Here is a 23,984-nt window from a genome sequence, read left to right on the forward strand (position 1 = left end):
AGAGAATAATATCAAATATTTGCAGTTGAGAAGCTGGCAGTAATAGCTTCTGTTTCAACATTGATTCAAATTGATAACTCAGCCAATGGACTACTCGATTTCTCCCTAATCGTTACAACTCTTAAAGAATGTGTAAGCAGCAGCCACAACAATCAATGTCATGGTGTTTTGCAACCAAGCAGAGACAATAACAGAGGTTGAAATCCTCCTTATGAGGGGTCAACATAAAATAAACATGTTTTTCAAGCAGTAGCTCTGACTGTGGTGGGGACTCCCAGATATTGTATTCCTTGGGGGGATGGGGGAAGTAGAGGAGTTCACCTCAGCGTCCCAGCTGGCAGACTGACAGGCAGGCGGGTGTTTGAACCCCACACATACATGAGACATCTGACTGTTATCAAGTCCTGTGGGATAAAGCCATTACAGCCAGAGCCAGTAAAGCTGATTAACTCTCTTGTGTTTGCACCGAGCCGCAGAGAGACACAGACATGTGTGATCAAGTTTGGAATAATACTCGGAGCAACATGCAAATAAACCGCCTGAAAAAAAGAATCTGCAAGATTTGTTTGCCGCATTATCTGTTTGCTTCCCCTCCCCAACTTAAGGGGATAGCCTACTTAAAGGAGGGGGAGGGGGATCCTGAATGAGATCTTCAAACAGGATCTTCATGCAATATGTCAAAAATAACGATGTTGGAAAACATAGCAATGGTTAACTGCATCCATGAGGACAATGTATTCACATCGTTACAGGAGATGATGTTCTCTCTGTGGCCCAGATGCAAATTGAGGAGGGGGACTTGGGCAAAAAAAATTCAGTCAGAATAGACTTTGGTGACTTGACAGCAATACAATTTAAAAAAGGAAATCTAAGAAAAAGCCAGGGAGAAGCCATTTTCAATAAAACTCCCATCAATAAAGGTCAAACCCACAGGGGAGGGTAAAAGCCGACATGATGGATGGAGAGTCGACACAGGGGCATGATGGGGATGGCAGCTGATGCATTTAGATTTTAATAATTTATACACTTCTTAGAATATGCTTTGAATAAGTGAGCAGGTGAAAGTTGCTCAAGGACACTTTAAAAAACAGGTGATGGTGGGGATTGAACCCTCAACTGTGCTGTTAAAAAATGACAGCTGTGGGAAACAGATGCTTCTGGAGTAGGGATTAAATAAGACTGCAACTGAAAGAAGGGTCTTTTTGGATTTTGTGTTAATATAAAACAACAATTAAACATAGAAGCCCTGTCACACTTTATGATACACTTTCTGTTGTCCACCTGGATGAGTATTTTTGTAAATAGTCATTTTCAATTTTTCTCTTTAAGATTTCATGCATGCCAAATAATGCATTTTGCTATGTTTTGCTCTTTACTCTTGCTGTAAGGTTGTAATTGTCCCCTCTGTGGGATGAATAAAGGTATTATGAGTCTGATAACTTGAGATATGATCACCATACCTTGAGGTAGTCGTTTTCGGATCGCAGGTCCTCCACCTCCCGCAGCAGGTCCTCCTCGGTAACATCCTTGGCGGCTGGCAGTCTGAGTTGTGCGGCTGATGAAGATGAGGAGGGTTTCTCCTGCCGGTGTTTCTCTCCGTGCTGAGCCTGAGACATGCTTCCCTTGGCGGCGGAAGCCTCGGTTGTGCACGGTGGAGCTTCGGTCGCTTCTTCCCGCAGAGGATTATCCCCTCCCAGCTGATCCCGGTCACTGGAGCCGGTCCCGGACTCAGCGTCGCTACTAGCGGCCGCTACCTGCCTCTGCTCGTCGGACAGCGGCTCGGAGGGGCAGTCCGACAGGTCCGAGCTGCTGTCCGTCTGGCTGACCAGAACCAAATGCGCACCGGTAGGTACCCGGATTGGAGATCCATGGCTTAGAGGCCCCGGAGAGGAGGCTAGTTTCCCCCTCTTCCCTTTAGAGAGGACCGGACTGCCGCTGGTACTGTCCGGTTTGATGCTGGCGGTTTTGGGCTCGGCTGCCGCATGCTGGGACACCTTTGAGGGCTTTCTCGCCACAGGAGACCTGGTGTTACTTTTCAGCATGGATGGTTTCTCCTTCGCCCCGGACGGGCTGCGTCTGGAGATGCGGTTCGGATGCACCAAGGGCAGCGAGGCTGACTGCTTGCTGAGTTTTGGGGATTTGGGTACGATGGCAGGTGGTTTGGGGGAGCGGGAGTGCACATCCTTGAGGAAAGGTCTGGCCGGGGAAGGCGCTCGGTTCAGTCTCTTCTTCTCCAACTGGTGGTTCTGCGGTTTGGTGTCGCTGCCAGAGCCATTGGAGCTCTCCATTATACACCGACACCGAGACGATCAATCCACAGCACCGCGGAAAACCTCTGACATGAGACAGCAGAAAGACACCCAGGTTGCTCTACCTTCGTCCTCCTAGTGCGCATCCTGCAATGTGCTGGACGTTCTTTTTTTACTCCATCTCGTTAGCATTCACCAGGTTGTCATTGTAGTCCTGGGAGGAAACGCTGCAACAAGAAAAGGGGATTACTGGGACGGAGGTGGATGTGAGACAGGTTGCATCTGCAGATTTAGAAAGGAAGGAGTGCTTGTAGTAAGCCTAAATCTCTTTTTCCTCCACAGATCGGGTCTCCATCACTGTTACACCGGGCTGTGAGTGCTGGGCCCCCGTCTCTCGTACCCCTCTCACTCCTTCCTATCTGACATGTAAGAACTGCAATCGCTGCGGTGTGAGGATCGACACCCGTGATTTTCTGCGGAGCGCATGCGCTGCTCCAAGCACACCCCCCTGTTTTCTATGGGACCAGGCGGGACCAGGTCGGCACGCTTTGGTGCGCATGCCCTAATGACACGCACTCTATTGGCTATTATTGAACACCTACACAGTGGGTTGAAAGATGGATTAAGGAGACACAACACTGAGCTCTTCCTGTGGGAAATCTTATACTTAAAACGTCTAGAAGCTCCTTGAATCAATTGCATTATCCCTAATACTCCAATCTAAAAGATGTTAAAGTTAAACACCACGCGTGTTTGCAGCATCTTGGTACCCATAAAGTGATAGAAATGTCAATAAAAAATAAGAAAATTATCATGTATTTGTTCCTGAAATCCACACATTGCACTTCTGCGTTAAGACACACAAAGTCAAAGAAAAGAAAAAGCCATAATCTGGTAATAAATATAGATATCTTTAATTGCATTTTTCATTAGTTCAAGAATGCCACAAGTTATAAATACCACAAACCTGCTTTAAACATGCCAACACTTTTCAATGACTTATAACATGTTTTTAATACAAAGTACAGTCTTTCCATCTTAAAAGGATACACATTTCAAATTAAAAGCATTTCTTCAAATGTATATCTAAAACACTGAGTAGTATAAGGCTTGGCTATTAAAAGAAAAGACCACAGGGTTAGTGCCAAAGGCTAAAAGTCACGAAGGGGGCAAATTAAAGGTTTTATTCCAGAAACCCAAAAGAAGTAACGACAATTGCAAAGTTACAAATCATTTGTATGCTGGCTGATAAACTTGGGGTTAGGGTTAATTGTCTTGGTATGAACATGTCCATTTGTTAGGATATATAATGTGCCATTTAACCCCACATAAGCTTGACTTTAATAGAACCAACAACAAGTCAGTTTAGGTCATTTTAAATCAGGTCCTTTGAATGGGCTCGTTCTTCCTCACCTTCAGACTTTCCTCCGGTTTTCACTTCCACATAGAAAACAAGACTTAGTGCGACAATATTGCATTAATTAAAAAAGACGGAAGAATTCAATGTCAACTAATCTCTATGAAAACAGGAAGGCTCACCATGCATAGCCTTGTATATTTGAAAAGGAACACACGCCCATACTGTTATGTAACAAACTTCCAAATCATAAATTAAAAACATCTGACCCTTCTTAAAAACACAAACATCCCCTTTCAAACAGGATACTTGAAGAGTCTCTTTATAAATGTGTTGTGAAACTTGAATCCCATCTACACTAACAGCCTGTCAAAATGTGCAGATATGAGCCACCAACGTTTCCTGAGTCCCTCAAATATTAAACAAACTCTCCGACACTTATTCCGCCCAGAAAAAGGAGATAATCTTCTCTAATCTGTAAAAATAAAAATAAAACACTTATTAGTAACAAAACAAAGGCTAAAACCATGTTTGTGTCTATCAGCTTTTACTGTTTCTACTCCCTCTAAAAAGCCAGTTACAAACAAGGATAATGCCCTTGTAAAAACACCAAGCCCTCAAAGACTACATTACCCATCTCTCCTTGCAAACTCCATTCCACCTTATCAGTGTAGAGGAGTTCAGATCAGAACGACCACTACCAAGGCAAAATCCATCTTTACTAAACTACAAGTTGTGCACTTTTTTCTGCATGTGATCTTAGCTAAGATGGACTGTGCACTTTTTTTTGCATGTTAGCTAAGATGGACTGTAGTGCACTTTTTTCTGCATGTTAGCTAAGATGGACTGTAGTGCAAAACAATTTATACAAATGTGAAATAAGCCGTTCCAGCCACTTTAACACTTTTAAGGCAAAAAGGAATACGAACTGATATGATCCACCTCCACACAACCACCTACTGCCGGCCACAGAAATCTGCAGCTTGTCCAGTCATTACAGCAACACGCCATATTTGCATCATGTGCTTTTGTTTACCCCTAGTCAACTCGTTACTTGGTGATTCGAAATTTTTAGTGACAGTACAAAATGACTGAACCTAACCCCAGAACTTGAAACTAAGATGAAGAGACGCAAGATATCCCTTTTCTGTTAGCTAGAAGATGTAGAAATACATGACCTTCTGGGCAACTTAGGCAGATTTAGTGTACACTATATGTAATGAGTAACAGGAAGCTGTAAGGCCCTCAATCATCACCCTCTTGTAAAATGTGCAACTGCTACCAGAGGGCTCTCTACCTCGAAGGAACCTGCGGGGAACAGCTAGCGGTCCGAGGAATGAGGTAGTCTGGGTCAAGTGTAGACAGAAGGGAGTGGTAGTAAATAGATGGCATAATTGTTAGTGTACTTCATCTCATAGTGTACGAAACAGGAGAAGGAAATATAATAGCGGTTACATCAGCAATCAATCATTCCTAACTGCTGCTGTTTGCTGCCCCCTGGTGGCCAGGTTGGTACTCTGCGTGTGTGTGGTTTGTGTAGTGTGTGTGTGTGTGTGTGTGTGTGTGTGTGTGTGTGTGTGTGTGTGTGTGTGTGTGTGTGTGTGTGTGTGTGTAGGATGGGGGACCACTCTGACTCTCTCAGCAACAGCGCATGCGAGGAGGCGGTAACTCCGGTGGCACATCCGGCTCAGGCTGCAGAGACAGGATGCTGTTGGAAAGCTCCATGTTGGAAACTTCCAGAGGCATCTGTTGTATCAGGAAGAAGACACGCCAGGAGACAAAGGGTTAATGCAGGGAATATTTAGGCGGTGTGCGTACATCGAAACCCACAGTCAGTTATTATGTGCAATCGCTCAGTAAGCCTCAATTTGTAGGAATGAAAGACAAGAAGCTTTTAGAAGCAATAGAATCATTGCCTCTTGATAATAATCGGTATGATCTTAATGAAATAGGGCGATAATGATGCAGACGACGAGGAGTTGAACTAGGGGGTTAAGAGAGTTTATCTTGAAACAATATTGGCCAATATTATAAGCTGGTATAAGCTTTTCACATATATAAATAAAGTGACAAGATACTGCTGTACAGAAATGTTAAAATGGTCCTTTTCTGCACAAATCTTCAATAACTAATTTGAAGCATATTTACAAAAAATCTGTCTATGTTATGCGCCCTACTCACATGCATAACATAGTCTCATTGTTACCAGATTGTTGTTCAGGGTTCACTGAAAACACACCAACCTTGCTGAGGATGTCATCCACCAGCTTCAGGAAGATCTCGTCCACATTGAAATTATCCTTTGCACTAGCTTCGCAGAAGCGCATTCCACTTATTCTAGAGCAAAACTGCAAAACAAATAGATTACAATTAGCTCCAGGTCAGCAAAGAACAAGTGAATCGGGAGCAGAAATTATGCTGAACAACACAACTGAAGATTATTTGCTCTAGACTTAATAGTACAATTGGATAAACTTCTAAATCACATGCTTGAATCAACTGGTACGATGCATAATATCTGTTTGTTGGGGTATTCAGTGCTATCAGTCCTTGGGCATATTGAAAGCATCCATCTGCCCTACCACCTACATTCTGCATAATTTGTTTTCTTATTTCCCTAAACTTGACGTTCTGCTTGTAATACCTGTTTTATCTATTGTTCGTCTTACTACACCTTCCATTATGTCATTTGAGCATAAGAGCATTAGGTTGTTGAACTCACCCTCTCTCCCTGCTGTCTGGAGATGATACGATCAGCCTCACAGTCCAGCTTGTTCCCGACCAGGAGGAGCTCTGCTTCCTCTGAGGCGTACTGACACCAAACAGAAAGGAAAGAGCTAAAAACGTCAGGGCTTCATCAGACTCACATTTCATGAAGTCCAACCTGATTACTGCGATGAAATGTGTTCGGCATAGTGGCACCTTTAATATTGGTTTTACAGTTTTGCCATTACAGCGAAATTAGAACATGAGGTTGTCATTGCACATTGCAGTAAGCAGTGTGATCTGAACATAACTTGGGACATATAATTTACATGCTGGCCAATATACCAATAAAGTTTGACTATGAGGACAGAAATTGCTCCAACCTTTGATCTTAATCTACAGGAGGGACATGCAATGAATATTAAATATAAAAACAGAGGTATTACAGTGTCAGGAGTCGTCACATGTACCAACTCATATCAAATGAATACATTCAAGCCATTAGGACAATAATTTCTGCCAATTGACACTAAAGTAATACATTGAACAGGCCTATACACAAAGGCATTATAAGTTAACTTATCTAATGGTGAAAAGTCCTTCACAGAACATTTCCTGGTCACAATTGCAATAATAATAACGTTTACACTATCTCAATTATGTATGTAAGGTTAAACGCTTGTTCTTGGCTTATAACAATGGCACACGAACACACTCAAGGACAAGAAGGAAGAACAAGAAAGAAGGCATATTTCATCTTATTCCAGCTTTCTCTTTACCTTGTCTATCATTTTCATCCATTTGGGCAGGTCCTCGAAGGTCTCCTGCTTTGTGATATCGTACACTAGCACTATTCCCTTGGCGCCTCGGTAGTAGGCGGAGGTGATGCTGTTGAATCTCTCCTGGCCAGCAGTGTCCCTGCACGACACAAAATGACATTTGTTTTAAAAAGATCCAACAACAAATGGAGGAAGAGGAATCAATTTCGTGAAATGTCATAATCAAATCTACGTCTTACCCTCTACCCCTACATCTCAGTTTAACCCACACTTCTTGTATTGATAAGCAGTACATTTCTATTCCTTATAATGTAAGTGTTAATTGTTGTATTTGTCAAACACTACAACTCTTGTTGTCAGCCATAAGGGGAGGACTAATAAACAGATAATGATAAACAATAAAGTATAAAAAATGAAAAAAAATGTACAGCTACATTATAGTGTGTTTACCGATACCATTTCGTTAATGTTAATATACTGCATGTATGTTATTTATGGTACATAAAATCTAAATAACATTGTTAGACAATAGCAGCTTTTATAGGCTGATCAAGATGACAAAATCAAATCAAGTTTTATTTATATAGCACATTTATAAACGATTTTTGGTCGAGCCAAAGTGCTGTACATAAAATAAAAATAGCCTACAGTAGAGACACTTTACAGCAAATACAACAGCACAGATTGTTCAGAATATCAGTATGAGAAAAACGACACCCTCTATCCTTACTATTAACAACATAATAAACTCTTGTTACATTTTAACAACATATAGATTCATTCTATCTTTCTGTTATGTTTCAGCTGATGATCAGACTCAGGTTTAGCAGCACAATAAGCAGGTTGAGCTGCACGCAGCAACAGAGCAGTGTTACTGTACCTTCAGTGGTTCCCATTGTGAGTCACAGTCAGGCTTATGAGCAGAGCAGCGGACAGAGACACAGCAGCACATGGCGGGTTAGGTTAAGGCGTGGTCATGATGAAGCTTGATGTGAGCAGTTCAATGTGACAGACAGACAAGACACATTGAGGACGGTCCTCTAGAGCGGACAGGTCGCAGGGTGGGAAGAGGAATGGGGGGAGGTAAAGGGTGGATGTGATGTGGAGGGGGGATGGATGGGTGTTAGTGAAGAGATGCATTAGTGAAATAAGCGATGGAGTTTGAGGCTAACATTTGTGCACACACGCAGTTCAGTCATGCACTCAGTCAGCACTTTCATGACTAACTTGTGGCATGTTTGATAACAAATACAAGACATGCATTTATAATTGCATAATTTGGAATTTATACTGTAAATGTATCATGTTGCTGCCCTTACAACGTGTACTTTTGCATACAGTATGCATTTGTCATTACTTTGTCATTGCCCCGTGAACTTTCACACTCTTATGTGTCTGCTGCGCAAAGGATTATGGGTCAGAGTTGCCAGGTGATCTGCTATTCCTTTATAGCAGCCAGCAAGTACCTTTATCAGGAGGGCATTTAACATACAGTGTTTAACGCTGTCCTCCTGACCAGAAGCAGCTGCTAGTGGAGCGACAAGGATATGATCCCTCACCGGCTTCACACTAGCAAACACCAGTAACAATTACACTGTTTTATGTTTACTTTACATGTATTAGAATGATAAGTGCAGTTTTACTTTGGAATCAGAGAAGGGATGGCATGTAATGTTATGAACTGTGTACAAATATTTAGTTTTTTTAAATTATGATTTGTATTTTCTATGCGTTTTCCAGAAGTGTTTTAATGTGTGTCCTTAATGGTCATTTATAAAGTACGAAATGTAAGAGTGACAACAATAGCACCTGATGTCGCACAAGTTAAAGTGTTTGCCATTGAGACAGCAACAGGGTAAGTAGCATCACGTGCTGCTCAACATGAGGCTAACAGTTATCTTCCCACAGGATCCACAGTTGATTTTATATGCAGCTTTATAGGAACAACTACCTCATGGCATGTTATGGTGGGAAATACATGCAATTAGGGCTGCACGATATATCGTGTCGTGACGATAATCGCGATATGCGCATGCGTGATATTCACATCGCAGGACGTGACGATTTAAAAAAAAAAAGAAATTCTTCATTTATTTTTGTTTTTAGGACGTGCGATATTAAGTAGGCAAATTAACTCAAACACGTCATGTTACAATTATTTTGCTGCTTGCTACAAAAGGAAACCTTGCGCGGCTCTCATGTCAGGGGTACTTGAGTGAGTGACATGCTGGCTCTGCATGCACAGCAAACCACCAATCACAACCAAACCTCCAAAGCAAACGGACCCGGAGATTAAAGGTAAAAGTAGTTTCATGTGTTTCTCCAGGGCAGTTCGGCGCTGCTAACCGAGCTAGCTCAGCTTGTTGCTCTGATAACTTAAGATCCAGACGTCCGTGACTAAAATCCATCATCCGGTTAAATATAGTTAAAAAAAAATACCAATTGTATTGCATTAAAGTTCAAGAAAGGATGGTTTGTGGACAAAAAACTGTATTTTCTTTAATTCCTGTATGTTTTCATATCGCAATATATATCGCAGGTTGGGAAAAAATCGCAATGTCAGTTTTTTCCAATATCGTGCAGCCCTACATGCAATCACATCATTTGTAGGAAGTCTTACTGTTATATGCACTATGTACAGTACAAAGCTGAAGGGCAGGAGTAAGTGTTTGTTAGAGCAGCTTGCAGGATGATAGGACAGACACAGGAAGTGAACCATGCAGAGGACTAAATGAGTTGGGGACTTCTGGGGAATTACTCACCATATCTGTAGTCTGATCTTCTTCCCTCTCAGCTCCACGGTCTTGATTTTGAAGTCAACTCCTATGAGAGGAAACAGAAACACACACACATATGAGGATATGTACAAGTTCCAGCATTTCCTGTGTTATTTTATATCTATTTGTTGGTTGGTTTAAGATATTTGACTTCCCTCCTTTGCTTTATGTCTGGTTGAATCCTATGTTTTTTTAAATGTTAATTTGTGATCAAAATAAAATGCTATTAGTGACTAGTTGTATTACAGGAATGACAGGGCACAAAATGGAGCTCTGCCACAGCAGCTGCTCTTGTGTGACTATTTTGGGATTGGACACTATGACTGACTGTTGTTTGGTCACAGGACTTTTTACCCAATTACACATGTTCAGGGTGTTATGTATTTAAGCTGGCAGCATCCATAACCATGCAACATTAAATTGTCACAAGGCACTCTTGTTTTCTTTCTTTTTAATAACTCAAATAAAGAGATCATGTGTTTTATGTAGGACAACTGTAATTGTATATATAAAATGGAAAAATGGCTGTACAGTAATGGAAATGGCCTTTAATTAAAGCACTTATTGGAACAAAAGTATACTCTTATGTATTTAAATATAACCAAAAGGCTCGTCACCACCAGCAGTATATTAAGTTAACTAATTACTGGACAGCTGCAGATGCTATCTAAGAACTAAGTTACCATAGTCTCCCCTGCTATGTTGGGCTTTAAAATCCCTGATATACATCCCCTGCAACAGCCTAGTAAATGCAAAAAAACATCAAATGATTCAAAGCATGTAACATGTATGTTTAGTTGATTAATTGCAACATAGTTTTAGCTATGACAGCTTTGTTAGCTACAATAGTGTTGTTGTTACCGTTAGCTTAAGTTAGCTAGCTATAGCGTCTAGTATAACCTCTATTCAGTCCAGTTACACTGAAAAGTAGTCAACAATATGTGTATAATGCCCAGCCCATGCTAGTTTAAGAACATTTCCTCCAGTAAGTAGACTGCGCCCTGTCAAACAAAGTTGACAAAAACACGTCTCCTGTCCTCACCTACGGTCGACTTGCAAGCTTCACAGAAAGTGTCGTCGGTAAATCTCTCCATGATGCTCGTTTTACCGACACCACGGGAGCCAATAATGATAATTTGAAGTTTAAAATCAGCGGGTCTCGGAGGCATCTTCCTGCGGCGCGACTGAGCCCCCATGGCCGGGGAAGAGTTCGCGGATCCCCCGCCACCACCGGCGGCCCTCCGCGGTATGTCATATCTCGAATCCATCACTTATTCCACATTTGTAACTACAGGGAATAAACTAACAAACGCTACTAAAGAGTCAGCCAACCGAAACAATTCTTCTATTTCCAACTTTCTTTTGTTTTACAAGGAGTTTGTGAAAGTTTGTCTCTCGCGGACAGTTGTTGTTGTTGTTCAGCCATTAGAGACCGCAACCGTCATGACGTCATTGACCACATTACAACACACTTCCGGTTCCGCCGCTCCTCTGCAGGCTTCCAATTTATTATTTTATAATGTAACAATTATTCAAGTGTTTTAAGAGCAAATTAGATATGAGGAAGCCAGGAAACAGGAAACCAACTCAAACTTATCCAGATCACTCCTGAAAGTGACCTACACACAATTCTATAATTCAGTGGAGTTTAATTAGTTAGGACAATCTTTGAGATACTTTTTAAAAATCCCCAAAATTGGGATGTGATGTGACCTAAAGTTTAAATTTACATTTCAGTCCGGACTTTTCTTTCTGAGATAAAGTCAGAACTCACATCCCAAAAATGTTCCCTCACAGAGTCCGGCGCACTTCCTGGCTGGGGGCTTGGGTTGCGGTCGGATAATCCACAACCTCACGGGGTTAAGGAATAGTGGATAGGAGAATTCAAAAGGATTTAGGAGAAGAGACTGTAGCCTCATCCCAATACCCCTCCTCGACTCCTCTCTTCCCCTCCTCTGGGACTTGACCCGGAAATCGATCAAGACACGCCATTTTGAAGGACGTCCCAATCCCAATAGGTGAAATGCACACAGAGGAGTCGAGGAGGGGTGAGGGAGGAGGGGTGCGGGAGGAGACGAAAGAGAGGATACACGCGGAAGTGTTTTCACTACTCGCGTATAAAAGCCCCGCCCCCACCTTCACAGCTGGTCGATTTCAACAGAGGAAAACCGACAACTGGAAGATGTATATGATATAAATGTATAAGTGCTCACAGCTCCGTGGGAATTATTATGTGCAATTCATTTCTAAAAGGCTTTCACATTACTATAATTATATTTTTATTTAAATGTAGGCTACATTTTACACCAAAACGAAACACAAAAGCAGGACCAACCATCATACATTGAATTCCTTGATTAACAAGAGAAAGATTCATTCATTTAAATATTTAACCAGAAATGGGCCGGTTCTAAAGGGTTATTCAGTTAAGCCCGATGAGAGGGGATACAGCTGTGCAAATGTCATCATTAACAGACGTCGTTTAAGAGTGACGTTTGAGTGAACGAGGACATCCCAATTAATAGGCTGAGGACTCCTCTGTCCTCGCGTCACCTCCTCGTGTCTCTCGCTCGCATTTTACGGAGGCGGAGGAAGGGACGCGAGTGAAGGAAAGGAGGAGTCGAGGAGGGGTATTAGGCGCTTTCACACTGCGGTACTTTTCCCACAAAGGTTCATGTGAACTTAGTTCATGAGAACTCTTTAGTTCTCATGAACTAAGTACAGATCGCGTTCACACTGGAAAAAGTCCCTGGGGGTGGATTAGGCAAATGAAGCCGCTGACGTCACTTGTTCTTCTTCTGCTTTGGGTTTACTGGCAGGCCGCAAACCACTTCACGGCGTATACTGCCGCCGGAAGTCCCCGGAGTTAGGAACTGGCTTCAGTAGAAGCTGCTGGGACTCCCAGCAGCTTCTACTGAAGCCTTCCGAGTAAATCGCCAGAACGCCGACACCTCCTCATCTCCACCACTCCCATGTTTTATTTTGTGTTGCCATAAATTAGTCTCTCTGCGTTTCTGCGCTGGGTTAATGCTAATGCTAATAATGCTAATGCGAGGATAATAAAATGGCGGCTTCACAACACTTTTTGGGAGTTTTACGGGGCGTGGTTTGTAATCCGCCCAGCCAATCAGAAATGTAGCTCTTTTCTCACAAAAGAGCCGTTCGAAAGTCCCTGCTCTCTAGCAGGGACTTTCGAGGGGGTAAAAAGGTTCACATGAACTAATTGTAGTACCGGCTCTTTTTGGTGTGAACGCGATAAAAGAGTTCACATGAACCTTTGTGGGAAAAGTACCGCAGTGTGAAAGCGCCTATTGGGATGAGGCTCGTGGTACTTTAGAGAATCCGACTGCACTTTCACTATCCGACGTGTTTATGATGCGCCAGCGGACGTCATGAATGTGCGTCTGCTGCTGTGGAAACTACGGAAACTACAGTTTTCTATACAGAGGACTACAACATGGATGTTTAAAAAGAACGACGGACTACTGTGAACTCATCTAGAGACTCTGCACCGTGCTCTGATGCTGTTTCTTTATGCTTTATGAACGTGGACAACAGAGAAACATATTCTTCATGACCAAAGTTGGAATTTAAATAAAAAAGGAAAGTGAAACTTATGCTCATCGTCACCCTCTCCCTCCGGTCCACATTAATACAAATGATCTCAATACGTATGATTGTATGAACTATGAACAGATCTTAAAGTCAATACAGATGTATTTATTATAAACGTTAGTCCTTAACATCTATCACTGTGTATATCACCATTCAAACATCTTTTAAAAGTTGAACAAACCCCACACAGCTCAGTAAAGACTGTGAAATGTTGACTTTATTTGATCATTTTAGTAAAAACTAACGTTCATATTTCTCTCTTTGATTATAATACTGATGAACGTTCAAAACAAAGCACTTTGGCAACTTACCACATACGTTTTAAAATGCTTAATAAGCACCGTAACTTTCATGATATCATTTCTCGGTTGTTTCCGTTGTGTGAGGGCAAATGCTGCGGCCGCAATGCATTGTGGGGCAGCACTTTCTCCTCTCCTTTCGTCAAGGGAGGTCCAGTGGTTCCTAAACTAAAGGAGGTTATAAAGGAAGTTTGAAACCTCCTTTCCTATCATCTCTAGAGAATTCGAACGGCACTTATCATGGCTGCCACTGAGGGACTTCCGGGTAATTTCACTCCGTTAGGAAGGTTCCTAAGCTAAATGGACTATTCGACTTCAGCCCATTCGTTGTGTCCAAACGGCGGTACTGCAATTTCCGTATCAGTCGTGACGTCACCAGGCCCAAAACAACTTTTTCCCAGAGAGGCGAAGTCCCTCCCTTTCCGGTGGACCTCCATGGGACCTTATTTCGGAAAAATGATGTATTGAAGTCAATGGCGAGAGAAACGTTATATTTCGGTCCCGTTTGAATTGTGCCACGAATTACACATATGATGTTTGTCAATCTTAAAAAATCATTTCCATGTAAAAAAAGTCACAGTTTGTCGTAAAACTGTTGAAATATAAGACTATGAAAAATACGCAACTAGAAAGACTACACATCCCAGTGTCGTGTAGGTGATGTCATATCTCATAATTGTTTTCCTCCACTAAATATAAGAGATAGCTAAGAAAAGATAACTTTAACAAGATGCCTGTGTGCTTAGTAGGCCATAGATATAAACACTAGATGGCTCATGGGAGATTTTCCAGCGTAGCTCACCGGCCGCCATCTTGCTACAGTTAGTAACTTAAGTTACACATGATTTCTTCCAAGTGGTTTGGCTTGTTAAAAACATCTTGCATTATGATACAGGAATTTGCTGGCTTTGTGTTTACAGAAGTACCTGACTATGCCTGACTTTTGTGCAGCCTACGGCTGCTCTAATCGCTGCAGTCTGCAAACAAGAACCCGTGGAATCACCTTTCACATGTAAGATATGACAATATTATGACTCTAATTAGGATAATCGTTAATTACTTAGTGCCACTAAGTAATTAACGATTATCCTAATTATAGTGGCGATTAGAGCAGCCGTAGGCTGCACAAAAGTCAGGCATAGTCAGGTACTTCTGTAAACACAAAGCCAGCAAATTCCTGTATCATAATGCAAGATGTTTTTAACAAGCCAAACCACTTGGAAGAAATCATGTGTAATATCCTGCCAAACTCAACATGTATATTTTCCTCTTTCTTTATTTTCTTTATTTTTCTTGCTTATTTCTAATTCATTGTAAAATGCCTTGTCCCTTATGCTGCTGTAACTAAAAATGTTTTCCCAAATTGGGATGAATAAAGTACCATCTTATCTTGTTTTATTTGCATGTGGAATGTCACTAACAAATGAGAGCATCATATGGCTTGTCATATTAAATCCTTTATCTCGGTGGTACCCAGGAAGGTCTATGATGGTGTTACTAGGAGAGCCCAATATAATTTGAGGTGGTACTCTGTGTAAAAGGTTTGAGAACCACTGGCCATCTCACTTGCTCTATGTCACTCATACACTTGAATAAACATGTGCAAACAGTGAAACTACACCCAGGGATTGGCAACCTTTACAATCAAAATAGCCATTTTTGTCCAGAGCCTCAAAACATATTGTTGCCTTATAAGGGGAAAAGCCTATTAAGATCCATTTCTTAAAAGTACGCTGAGTTGTGTTTTCTGTTGGAGAATGTAAAAAAAAATCAGGCTCACAGTATTGATAAGTGAACATTGAATTGTTAAAAAAGTAACTTATTAATTTCCATATTACTATTATTTATATATTCGTATAATTGTGATAAATGAGACAGAACTGGCCTGTCTGTGAGCTCATTTTATGTTGGTTTGGTTCTTCTGATAAAGGTGTGAATATCTAAATAATATACCACCATATGCTATTGTCATTAGTTGTGTCCCTATTCTTCAAGCTAAGGCATTGCTAAATTAACAACTCTTGGCTTACAGAGTGAGACCGATTTTTATATATAAAATATAAATATATTTTAATTTTATAATTTATTTTAAATATTAACAATATAATAAAAATAAATGGAAATATATACACCGGAAAATATTTAATATAAATACCTTGTGTGTGTGTGTATAGCTATTGCTTTATCTGCTTAATGTTATTTTCATATGAAAGTCCATGACTATAAGTATACAGTATCATAACTACATCTTTGATGTTTATAAAAAAACAAACCGTTTGAAAATTGGTTCAAAATTGAGCAAGCTATGGTTATTTAAATAGTAAACCATAATGTTATGAATGAGAGCACTACCTGTAGCAAGATGGCGGCCATGTGGCAACGTCGGTCTCCATTGGCCAGCAGCGCGGGTGAGTCATCTAGTGTTTATATATATCTATGTAGTATTAGGCTACCAGGTTGTTATCATACCAGCAATGGGTCTTGCTCGTTCTTTCGCTTCCTGTCTGATGAAAGAACCAGCAGTGGCCGGATCAAGTTAGCTACCTAGCTAGTAGCAAGCACGTTAGTTAGCATTAAAGCCTTGTCATTTTTATTAGCCTTAACATGAAGTAACATTAAGTAACCCAAAATGTTAAACAGTAATCTTGAGTAGTAGTCATATTTCGTGAACCCTTTGACGAGTAGGCTACTGTCACACCGGTGTGATCATTCTATAATACACCGTTTAAGCCCGGATGCCCCCGGGGGAGAAATGCTTACGATAACGCTATTAGCATCGGCGATCTTTTCTACTTCATGCTATCTGCACAAATGGTTAACATTGAACATTAAAAAGAGCAGGCAGTTCAGGGAGAATCAAAGGAAGGCAGGCAGCTTTGCATGACATTCTTCTGGACGTGTTTCATTGTGGTGATAGTGAGGGTATCAATCCCTTGTTTGGCAAGACAGTAGTGACGGCCACCTTGGTGTCGTTTGTAGTTGTGCGAGACCAGAGATGACGTTCATTGATCGGTTTCACAAAAAAAAGTCTTACTTGCAAAATTATCTTTTAAATTGACAAACATCATATGTGTAATTCGTGGCACAATTCAAACGGGATCGAAAGATAATCTTTCTCTCGCCATTGACTTCAATACATAATTTTTCCGAAATAAGGTCCCATGGAGGTCCACCGGAAAGGGAGGGACTTCGCCTCTCTATGGTTTACTAACCCAGTGGTTTTCAAACTGTGGGGCGTGACCCCTGGTGGGTCGCGGAGGTGCTGCAGGGGGCGCGGGAAGAAATTGTAAACAAACTGCTCGGAAATATCTCATTGGTCAGAGAGCTGTGGGCATACTGCTGCCTTTTGCAACCTCCTACTTGTGTGGCTTTTCTGCTGTTGCTGCCATCAAAACGAGAAACAGATCAAAGCTGAACATTGAGAATGAACTGAGAGTGGCAGTTTCAAAACAACAGCCCCGGTTTGAGAAGATCTGTAAGGGAAAGCAATTACACACAAGTCATTGATAGGCTATGTGTGGAATAGGAATGGTATAGTGATGTGATAGTTTGCAACCTGCAGTAGAAATAGTATTTAAGTGTTCATTAATATATTTTCCTTGAAGAAATTTGAATTTAAAAATCTACTACTCAGGGAAGAAGGCCTACTAGTTTTAATTAGGCTAAATTAATTCACATATCTATTACAAACACTTTTGTTCATGTGTAATCCATAATAAAATGTAAAATTATAGATGGATCTTTGTATCTTCTTATTATTAGCAGAGAAAATGTAATGTTTTTTTACAACAATATACAATTAATCCTACCAATATAAATGGGAAATGGGGGGGCCCGAAAATATTTCCAATTACCCAAGGGGGGCCCGACTGAAAAAGTTTTGGGAATCACTGCATTAAACTAAAGACCTGAAACTATAAACAGTTGTGTGCCAAAAAATGAAAGGATGTTTGTGACCATTGCTTCTCAGGTGTCATGAACTTCTTTGATTCTGCTCTGACAATTGTAAAGGTATGCCCATTGTTTCATCCAGTGTTTAACCTGTGTCTAAAATGATGCAAGTTGTGGGCTGTTCAATCTTTAGTCAGATTTGGCCATTAAGTCAGATTTTTAAAAGCAGTCAGACGGGCCTGCTGTCTGACTGCTCTCTTGAGCACTGCTCTATAGAATATGGGCCATATTCTATAGAGCAGTGCTCAAGAGACTGAATCGGTCAAAAACAAAACAAGTGATAGACATGTATTTAAATAATTAAAATACATATAAATTAAGCTCCACTGGCAAAACAATGGAATACGAAATAATACAAAGTCTAAATACAATTCAAGTGTTCTGTAAAATGTAAACTATACAAATATTGCAAAAATAATAATACAAATGAATGAATATATAAAGTGCAGTATGTAACTGTATGTCTCTGTATGTACACTTTTAGGGGATTATATTGGCAGTGACAGATTATATGTTGCCCATATAAGTATCAATATATTTTAAATGGGGCATAGAAATCTGTAGAAACATATCTATAATGGAAGAAGCTGATGTTTTGCTGTCACAAGGCTATTTAAACAGAAGGATTAATACAATGGCTGTGCATTTGGTTTCAATGTACCTATTGTTTTATTTGTTTTGTTTATTCTTCCACCTGCAGTTGTTCACCTAACATTGTTTGGTTGCCTGCTATGTCGTGCTTTATTCTGTCGCACAGCAAATACCTAAAGTGGGTGAAGTTACTGTATTTCTGTATCGTAAAACACAAATCACAACAGCCAGTGTGTTCGCTTTCCTGCTGCATCGTGTCCTCTGCGGCACCCGTAGTCTGCGACATCGGATGACGTCCGTGACGTTGCGGCCGAAGAGGAGTTCCTGTTAATCCAAACAGCGACCATACAACATCGCTCTTTATCCATAACAAATCGCTAAACCTCTTCGAGTTAACGACAGCATGGCTGCTCAGAAGATAAACGAAGCCCATGACCATATAGCTAAAGCTGAAAAATGGTGAGTTACGATACATAATCTCGTTTATGTAATTTACAGGAAACAGCCGTTTGTTTTTTACTATTGATGTTAGCTTTCAGTAAAGGCCACTGAGGCATTTTCACCGGGGGTTATGCGGCAAACATGACTAAATCTTGCATCGTCACGTCATTATAGGTCGATATATATTAATATACAATAAATAAGCAGCAATTGTGTATTTTTCTGTTGAATGTCAATACAATGAAAATGTAGCTAAGTCTGCTATGATTCAGGCGTTTGTATTTTGCTGGGGTCATCAGTATTTTCCCATGGTCCATGTTAGTAATATACACATTGTAATACATGTGTAATGGCTATCTTTGCAGTTCAAATAGCTAAATAATGAATTGAGATGTATGTTTTGAAATGCAGCTTAAATGGTAACAATTTGATAAGTCAGTTTATACATATAAAGGTAAAAAGACTAATATCTTGCATCGAATTTGAGTGCATCGGTTTCAAGCAGTGTAATAGCTTTAGGCTGTAAACTGGGGGTGGATGATTTCAACATGTTACACTTCAACATTCAAATGTCTTATTAATATGCCATATTGAGAGGATATTCATTTGGGGAACAGAAGATCCTGTAGTTCCTAATATTTGCTATCGTCATGTTTTTTAGCCTAAAGACAAGTCTGACTAAGTGGAAGCCTGATTTTGACAGTGCTGCGTCAGAATATGCCAAAGCAGGTAAAGTCAATGTTATTTATTTATTTATAGCTATCATTTACCACCTTTGTACTACTAACTGTTAACCTGTCCCTCCTTTTGTGTGTAGCTGTGTGCTTCAAGAATGCAAAGCAGTATGAACAAGCAACGGAGGCTTACTTGAAGGAAGCAGAATATCAAACAGAAAACAAGACGTATCCTCTCTGTACTCTGATCACAGTTCCATGACACTGCACTTTTGTCTGTATTGTTATTTCCTTAACCTTTCCTACAGTCTGTTTCATGCTGCAAAGTAAGTGTCAAGTTTTATGACCCAGTTATTACTCTAAGCCAGCAACTAACATTATAACTCTTATTTAATACAAATTCTCCTTCTTTTCCTCAGGGCTATTGAACAGGCAGGAATGATGATGAAGGTATGTGCAGATTTAACATTAAACTCTAGCAGGTAGACGTAGGTAACGTGTCTGCAGCAGAATTGTAACTCTGCTGTGTCTGCATTGCATCAGGAGCAAAAGAAGATGCCGGAGGCCATCGACTTAATAGAGAAAGCCTGCATGATGTACATGGAGAACGGGACTCCTGACACCGCTGCCATGGCTCTGGACCGCGCTGGAAAGTAAAAAACATCCCTTTATTTTTTAATACACTTAAGAAAATTGATATTTAACATCTTCTGTCTGTATGCATTACATTAACACACATCTTTGGGACTATATCTCTGTCCATTGCATAATCTTTTTAATACTTTGCTTTCCTCTTAACCTTTTCCTTTACTCTTCAGACTGATAGAGCCTATCAATCTAGAGAAAGCTGTGGACCTGTATCAGAAGGCAGCTGGCGTGTTTGAGGTAAGCTTCCAACAAAACCTGAATGAATCATTTAACTTGTTGTTTTTATTTTGTTCCGCTGATAAACATCCATGTTGCCTCTCTCTGTAGAATGAGGACCGCCTGCGCCAGGCAGTGGAGATGCTGGGGAAAGCCTCCAGACTCCTGGTCAGGTTAAGAAGGTAAAGAGATACAGATATATATGGAAGGACGGTGATGATAATGCTGCCACATGCTAGGTGTAATGCAACACAGGATTATAGCTGTCCTGTTTTAGCAAATGCTTATGTATGGAACAAGGTGATGGACTTATCCACAAACCTTTATTCCAATATCTCTCTGAGATCTGTCCCATAAATAAAGGCTTACAAGCTGATGGCTCAAATGTATTTAAATATTCACTTGCAACTATGAAAAATCTTAAACAGTACCTGTTCCTCATTCCTCACTTTCTCGTTTTACCCACCAGGTTGGATGAGGCGTCCGTCGCTGTGCTGAAAGAGAAGAACATGTACAAAGATATCGAGAACTTCCCCATGTGCTTCAAGGTGGGTTACAATGCTAATGTTATCTAGATCTCTCATTAGCAACTTAATTAAGCTTTATATACTCCCTCTAGAATACATTTACCAGATAACCAACTCAGTTCTTATTCTATTCCTCTCAGCTGATCAATATATAACAGTGTAAACACAGCACTGTGTATTAATGAATATATGTCACATGGTAACAAAAAGATCATGTGTTGGTCTGTGTTTTTCACTCTTCAGAAAACAACTGTCCAAGTTCTGATTCATCTCCATAGAGCGGACTACGTAGCAGCTGATAAATGTGTCAGAGAAAGTTACAGGTACGTTTATTTTTTTACCATATTCTTTCGTTTCTGTCATCTGTGGCCTGAGTCCATAGTCGATGAAATGCAGAGGCTCTCTTTGGAGATTGTTTACCCTCCACATGATCGTCGTGAAAACACTTAAAAACGAGGGTCTTTACATGATGTGTTTCTTGGTGTCGTCCAGTCTGCCCGGGTACAGTGGGAGTGAGGACTCCGTCGCCATGGAGACGCTACTGCAGGGCTACGACGAGCAGGACGAGGATCAGGTCTACCGCGTGTGCAACTCGCCTCTACTGAAGTACATGGACAATGACGTGAGTACTGGTGATCCATAAGTACTTCTGAATATGTTTTTTAATACGGGGGGAGAACCAGAGAGGAGTATGGGACAATTACTTTATATTAAATGACAGCTTTATTTATATGGATTTTTTCTTTGTATATGGTCAAAAATGGACAAACCGATCAACAGTTATTATGATTTTCATTTGTCCTTGTCTTGCTTTATTCATTGTCTTCTGGATGGTTAAATGTTTAATGTCACTTACTCGCCTGTGGTCTCACCCTCGCCGCTAAAACACTTTCTTCATTTTCACACAAAAGTCAGATTTCACAATGAAGCTATAAATACAAATGGTATAATGAAGCGCTGTTCTTCCTGTGGAGATCCACTTAAAGACACAGTCATCTCTCTTGGGAGGACCAGCAACTTTAACTTAAAAAAGACAGTCACTGCTGCTAACAATGTTTGTCAAATTGTATGTAAGAAGTCCATATGAGATATTTTAGTTTTTCGATTAAATAAAAGCATGTCAATAAACTAAACATGTCTGGCCATTGACGGGATTCTCATTTCCTTGTGTGAAATTGAGTTTGATACACCTAGAGAAATAGATCCAAAGCTTTACATATTACTTATTATGGTTAAACACTCAAAAACGTATCCAATCTGCTTCATCAGGACTAATGACTGTCTAAGGAACAGAAATGAACAGAAATCTCATGTGAAATAATTCAGTAAAACTAACTTCTGCAGACAAAGCGTGCTTCAATCACTGCAAGAAGCTTATTGAGAAAATACATTTTGAGGATCTGATATCTGACGACTCTTTTTCCCCCCTCACAGTACGCCAAGCTGGCCCTCTCCCTGAGGGTCCCCGGGGGCGGAACAAAGAAGAAGAAGGCTGCCGCCGCCGCACCACAAGGGGGCGCTGATGGAGCGCCAGCAGAGGATGATTATGAGGGAGGGCTGTGTTAACCTCCAGAGAGCCGAATCTACCGTGTTCCCTCTACAAGTTAAAAACCTCGACAAATTATCCAGCTCTAAGGCCAAGTATGTGGCTGTTAAATCTATATTGTGCAAAAATTAATACATTATTTAAAAACATCAGTAACAGTCGGTGTTGCAAAGAGTCCACCTGAGTTTAAGCAGCCTTTTTAATTTCCTTTGAGGTGGATCCTCTGTAATGAAAACTCCTCAATGTTCAATAATGCCCGTCGTAAATGTTATTATTTCTGGTCTCTGTGACGCTGTACATTTTGCGCTATTGTTGGTGAGTAGTCTTAAGATTGATATAGGTATATTAAAATCAGAAATACTGTAATATGTCTGATGAGTTGATCAGTGTATAGGTGTTTATTTGTACAGAGTTAAATTATTCAGTATTCATGGCTGCTGCCTGTTGAATATGTAACTGGAACAATATGCAATCAGTCTATTAATGCATGTTTGGAATAATGCAATAGTTAATAATCAAAATGTATTCATTTGCAGATAAACTCAGATTTAAACTATAATCTTCATGCGATACCGTTTATTCAAGAAAATTAAAGGAACACTACAGTTCCTGACGGCGCAGCTCGTATCCAATTGTTGACTGTTTTCAAGGTGTGTGTGTTTTTGTCCACCTTAATCCTAAAATAGTCTTGGCTCCGTCTTTATTTCCAATTTTTCACAGTACATCTAAGCACTTAAACATGTAAAAGGACCCGGCAGTGATGTTTCCAATACATTTCCCCCCATATATGTCCCCTTTAAGGCTGATTTTGTGTTTCTGTGAGTTATCTTATTGCTAATTCCTTAAATGTGAGAAGCCTTTAATTAGGGAGGATATAAATCACATGCCAGCCAAACTTATTCTGATACCAAAAGGTGATAAAGGGACTGTTTACATTTTTTATTTATGCTGTGGCCCACTTCTTGTATATTCCTCAAAAGCATATCTCCAAACTTCACACATGAATCAATAAACATTTCCATTGTGTGGTATTTCATGGTCTCTGTGCATTTTCTTAAACGAGTTAGCAGAAAGATTTTCCACATCAGTGAGACTCGCAGCGGCTGCAGTCTGCTCCAAAATGGCCTCCGACAGACATGCAATGACGGAGTAGCTTCCTAAAACCTATTTATCTTTAATGAGGAGACTAATGCCCTCCACACATTTAATGCATATTTATACTGTTATTCTGATGTCCTGTGATTATCTGAGATGCATCTGTGCATTAGAAACAATCTCCACAGGACTTGGGTGAACATACAATCTGAAAATAAAATGAAAGTGTCTTAAGTGCAGCTTAAAGTCAGTAAGTATACCACTGGTTTATACAGATAAAATAGAGCTGATGCTTCTTTCATAGAAATGGAACAATGTGACATTTCTGCATTAGAAACATTAAAAAAACGTACTGAGGTAGAGCAAGAGCAGGGACGCCGCGGGAAGTCAGTCAGAGTTGGAGGGGCTGGGGTGCTAGTAGAGCCTCGCTGCGGAGAAACTGACACGCTGGGGGGGGGGGGGGGGGGGGGTGCTAGTGGAGCCTCTGTTGCGCGCTTACACTGTAGGTGCGCT

General features: G+C 40.6%; 3 protein-coding genes across 4 annotated transcripts in view; 1 reads left to right on the forward strand and 2 right to left on the reverse strand.

The window, feature by feature from the left end:
• Positions 1-2,288, reverse strand: part of LOC117540848 (microtubule cross-linking factor 1) — a 79,186-nt gene extending 76,898 nt beyond the window's left edge. Inside the window, exon 1 of the mRNA XM_034207731.1 lies at positions 1,461-2,288. Coding sequence (XP_034063622.1) covers positions 1,461-2,288 — 828 coding nt within the window. The remainder of the gene's footprint in view (positions 1-1,460) is intronic.
• An 851-nt stretch (positions 2,289-3,139) lies between these two features.
• On the reverse strand, positions 3,140-11,334 carry rab12 (RAB12, member RAS oncogene family). 2 transcript variants are annotated; one of them, XM_034207715.1, is made up of 7 exons: positions 10,911-11,334; positions 9,854-9,914; positions 7,092-7,230; positions 6,329-6,418; positions 5,850-5,954; positions 5,223-5,352; positions 3,140-5,190 (listed from the first exon to the last, which is right to left on the reverse strand). In XM_034207715.1, the coding sequence occupies exons 1-6, from the start codon at positions 11,134-11,136 to the stop codon at positions 5,245-5,247; spliced, it is 729 nt and encodes a 242-aa protein (XP_034063606.1). In that variant the 5' UTR covers positions 11,137-11,334; the 3' UTR covers positions 3,140-5,190; positions 5,223-5,244. The 2 variants fall into 2 exon arrangements, with proteins under 2 accessions (XP_034063606.1, XP_034063605.1); XM_034207714.1 differs by having other exon boundaries at positions 3,140-5,352.
• A 7,249-nt stretch (positions 11,335-18,583) lies between these two features.
• On the forward strand, positions 18,584-23,410 carry napgb (N-ethylmaleimide-sensitive factor attachment protein, gamma b). The gene is made up of 12 exons (XM_034207699.1): positions 18,584-18,783; positions 19,427-19,494; positions 19,583-19,667; positions 19,748-19,765; positions 19,859-19,889; positions 19,983-20,092; positions 20,258-20,324; positions 20,415-20,485; positions 20,773-20,851; positions 21,074-21,153; positions 21,323-21,452; positions 22,265-23,410. Exons 1-12 carry the CDS (start codon positions 18,728-18,730, stop codon positions 22,394-22,396), a joined length of 927 nt encoding a protein of 308 aa, XP_034063590.1. The 5' UTR covers positions 18,584-18,727; the 3' UTR covers positions 22,397-23,410.
• Positions 23,411-23,984: the final 574 nt, after the last annotated feature.

The sequence above is a fragment of the Gymnodraco acuticeps genome, unplaced genomic scaffold (genome assembly GCF_902827175.1).
Source record: "Gymnodraco acuticeps unplaced genomic scaffold, fGymAcu1.1, whole genome shotgun sequence".
Classification (NCBI taxonomy): Eukaryota; Metazoa; Chordata; class Actinopteri; order Perciformes; family Bathydraconidae; genus Gymnodraco; species Gymnodraco acuticeps.

Coding starts and splice junctions, on each gene's coding strand:
- rab12 (XM_034207715.1), bottom strand. CDS start 11,136: ATGGATTCGAGATATGACATACCGCGGAGGGCCGCCGGTGGTGGCGGG. Junction 6,419..7,091: donor GGATGAAAATGATAGACAAG/GTAAAGAGAAAG, acceptor GTTTGGTGTCAG/TACGCCTCAGAGGAAGCAGA. Junction 5,955..6,328: donor CCAGACAGCAGGGAGAGAGG/GTGAGTTCAACA, acceptor TTTGTTTTGCAG/TTTTGCTCTAGAATAAGTGG.
- napgb (XM_034207699.1), top strand. CDS start 18,728: ATGGCTGCTCAGAAGATAAACGAAGCCCATGACCATATAGCTAAAGCT. Junction 20,325..20,414: donor AGGCAGCTGGCGTGTTTGAG/GTAAGCTTCCAA, acceptor CTCTCTCTGTAG/AATGAGGACCGCCTGCGCCA. Junction 21,453..22,264: donor TGAAGTACATGGACAATGAC/GTGAGTACTGGT, acceptor CCCCCCTCACAG/TACGCCAAGCTGGCCCTCTC.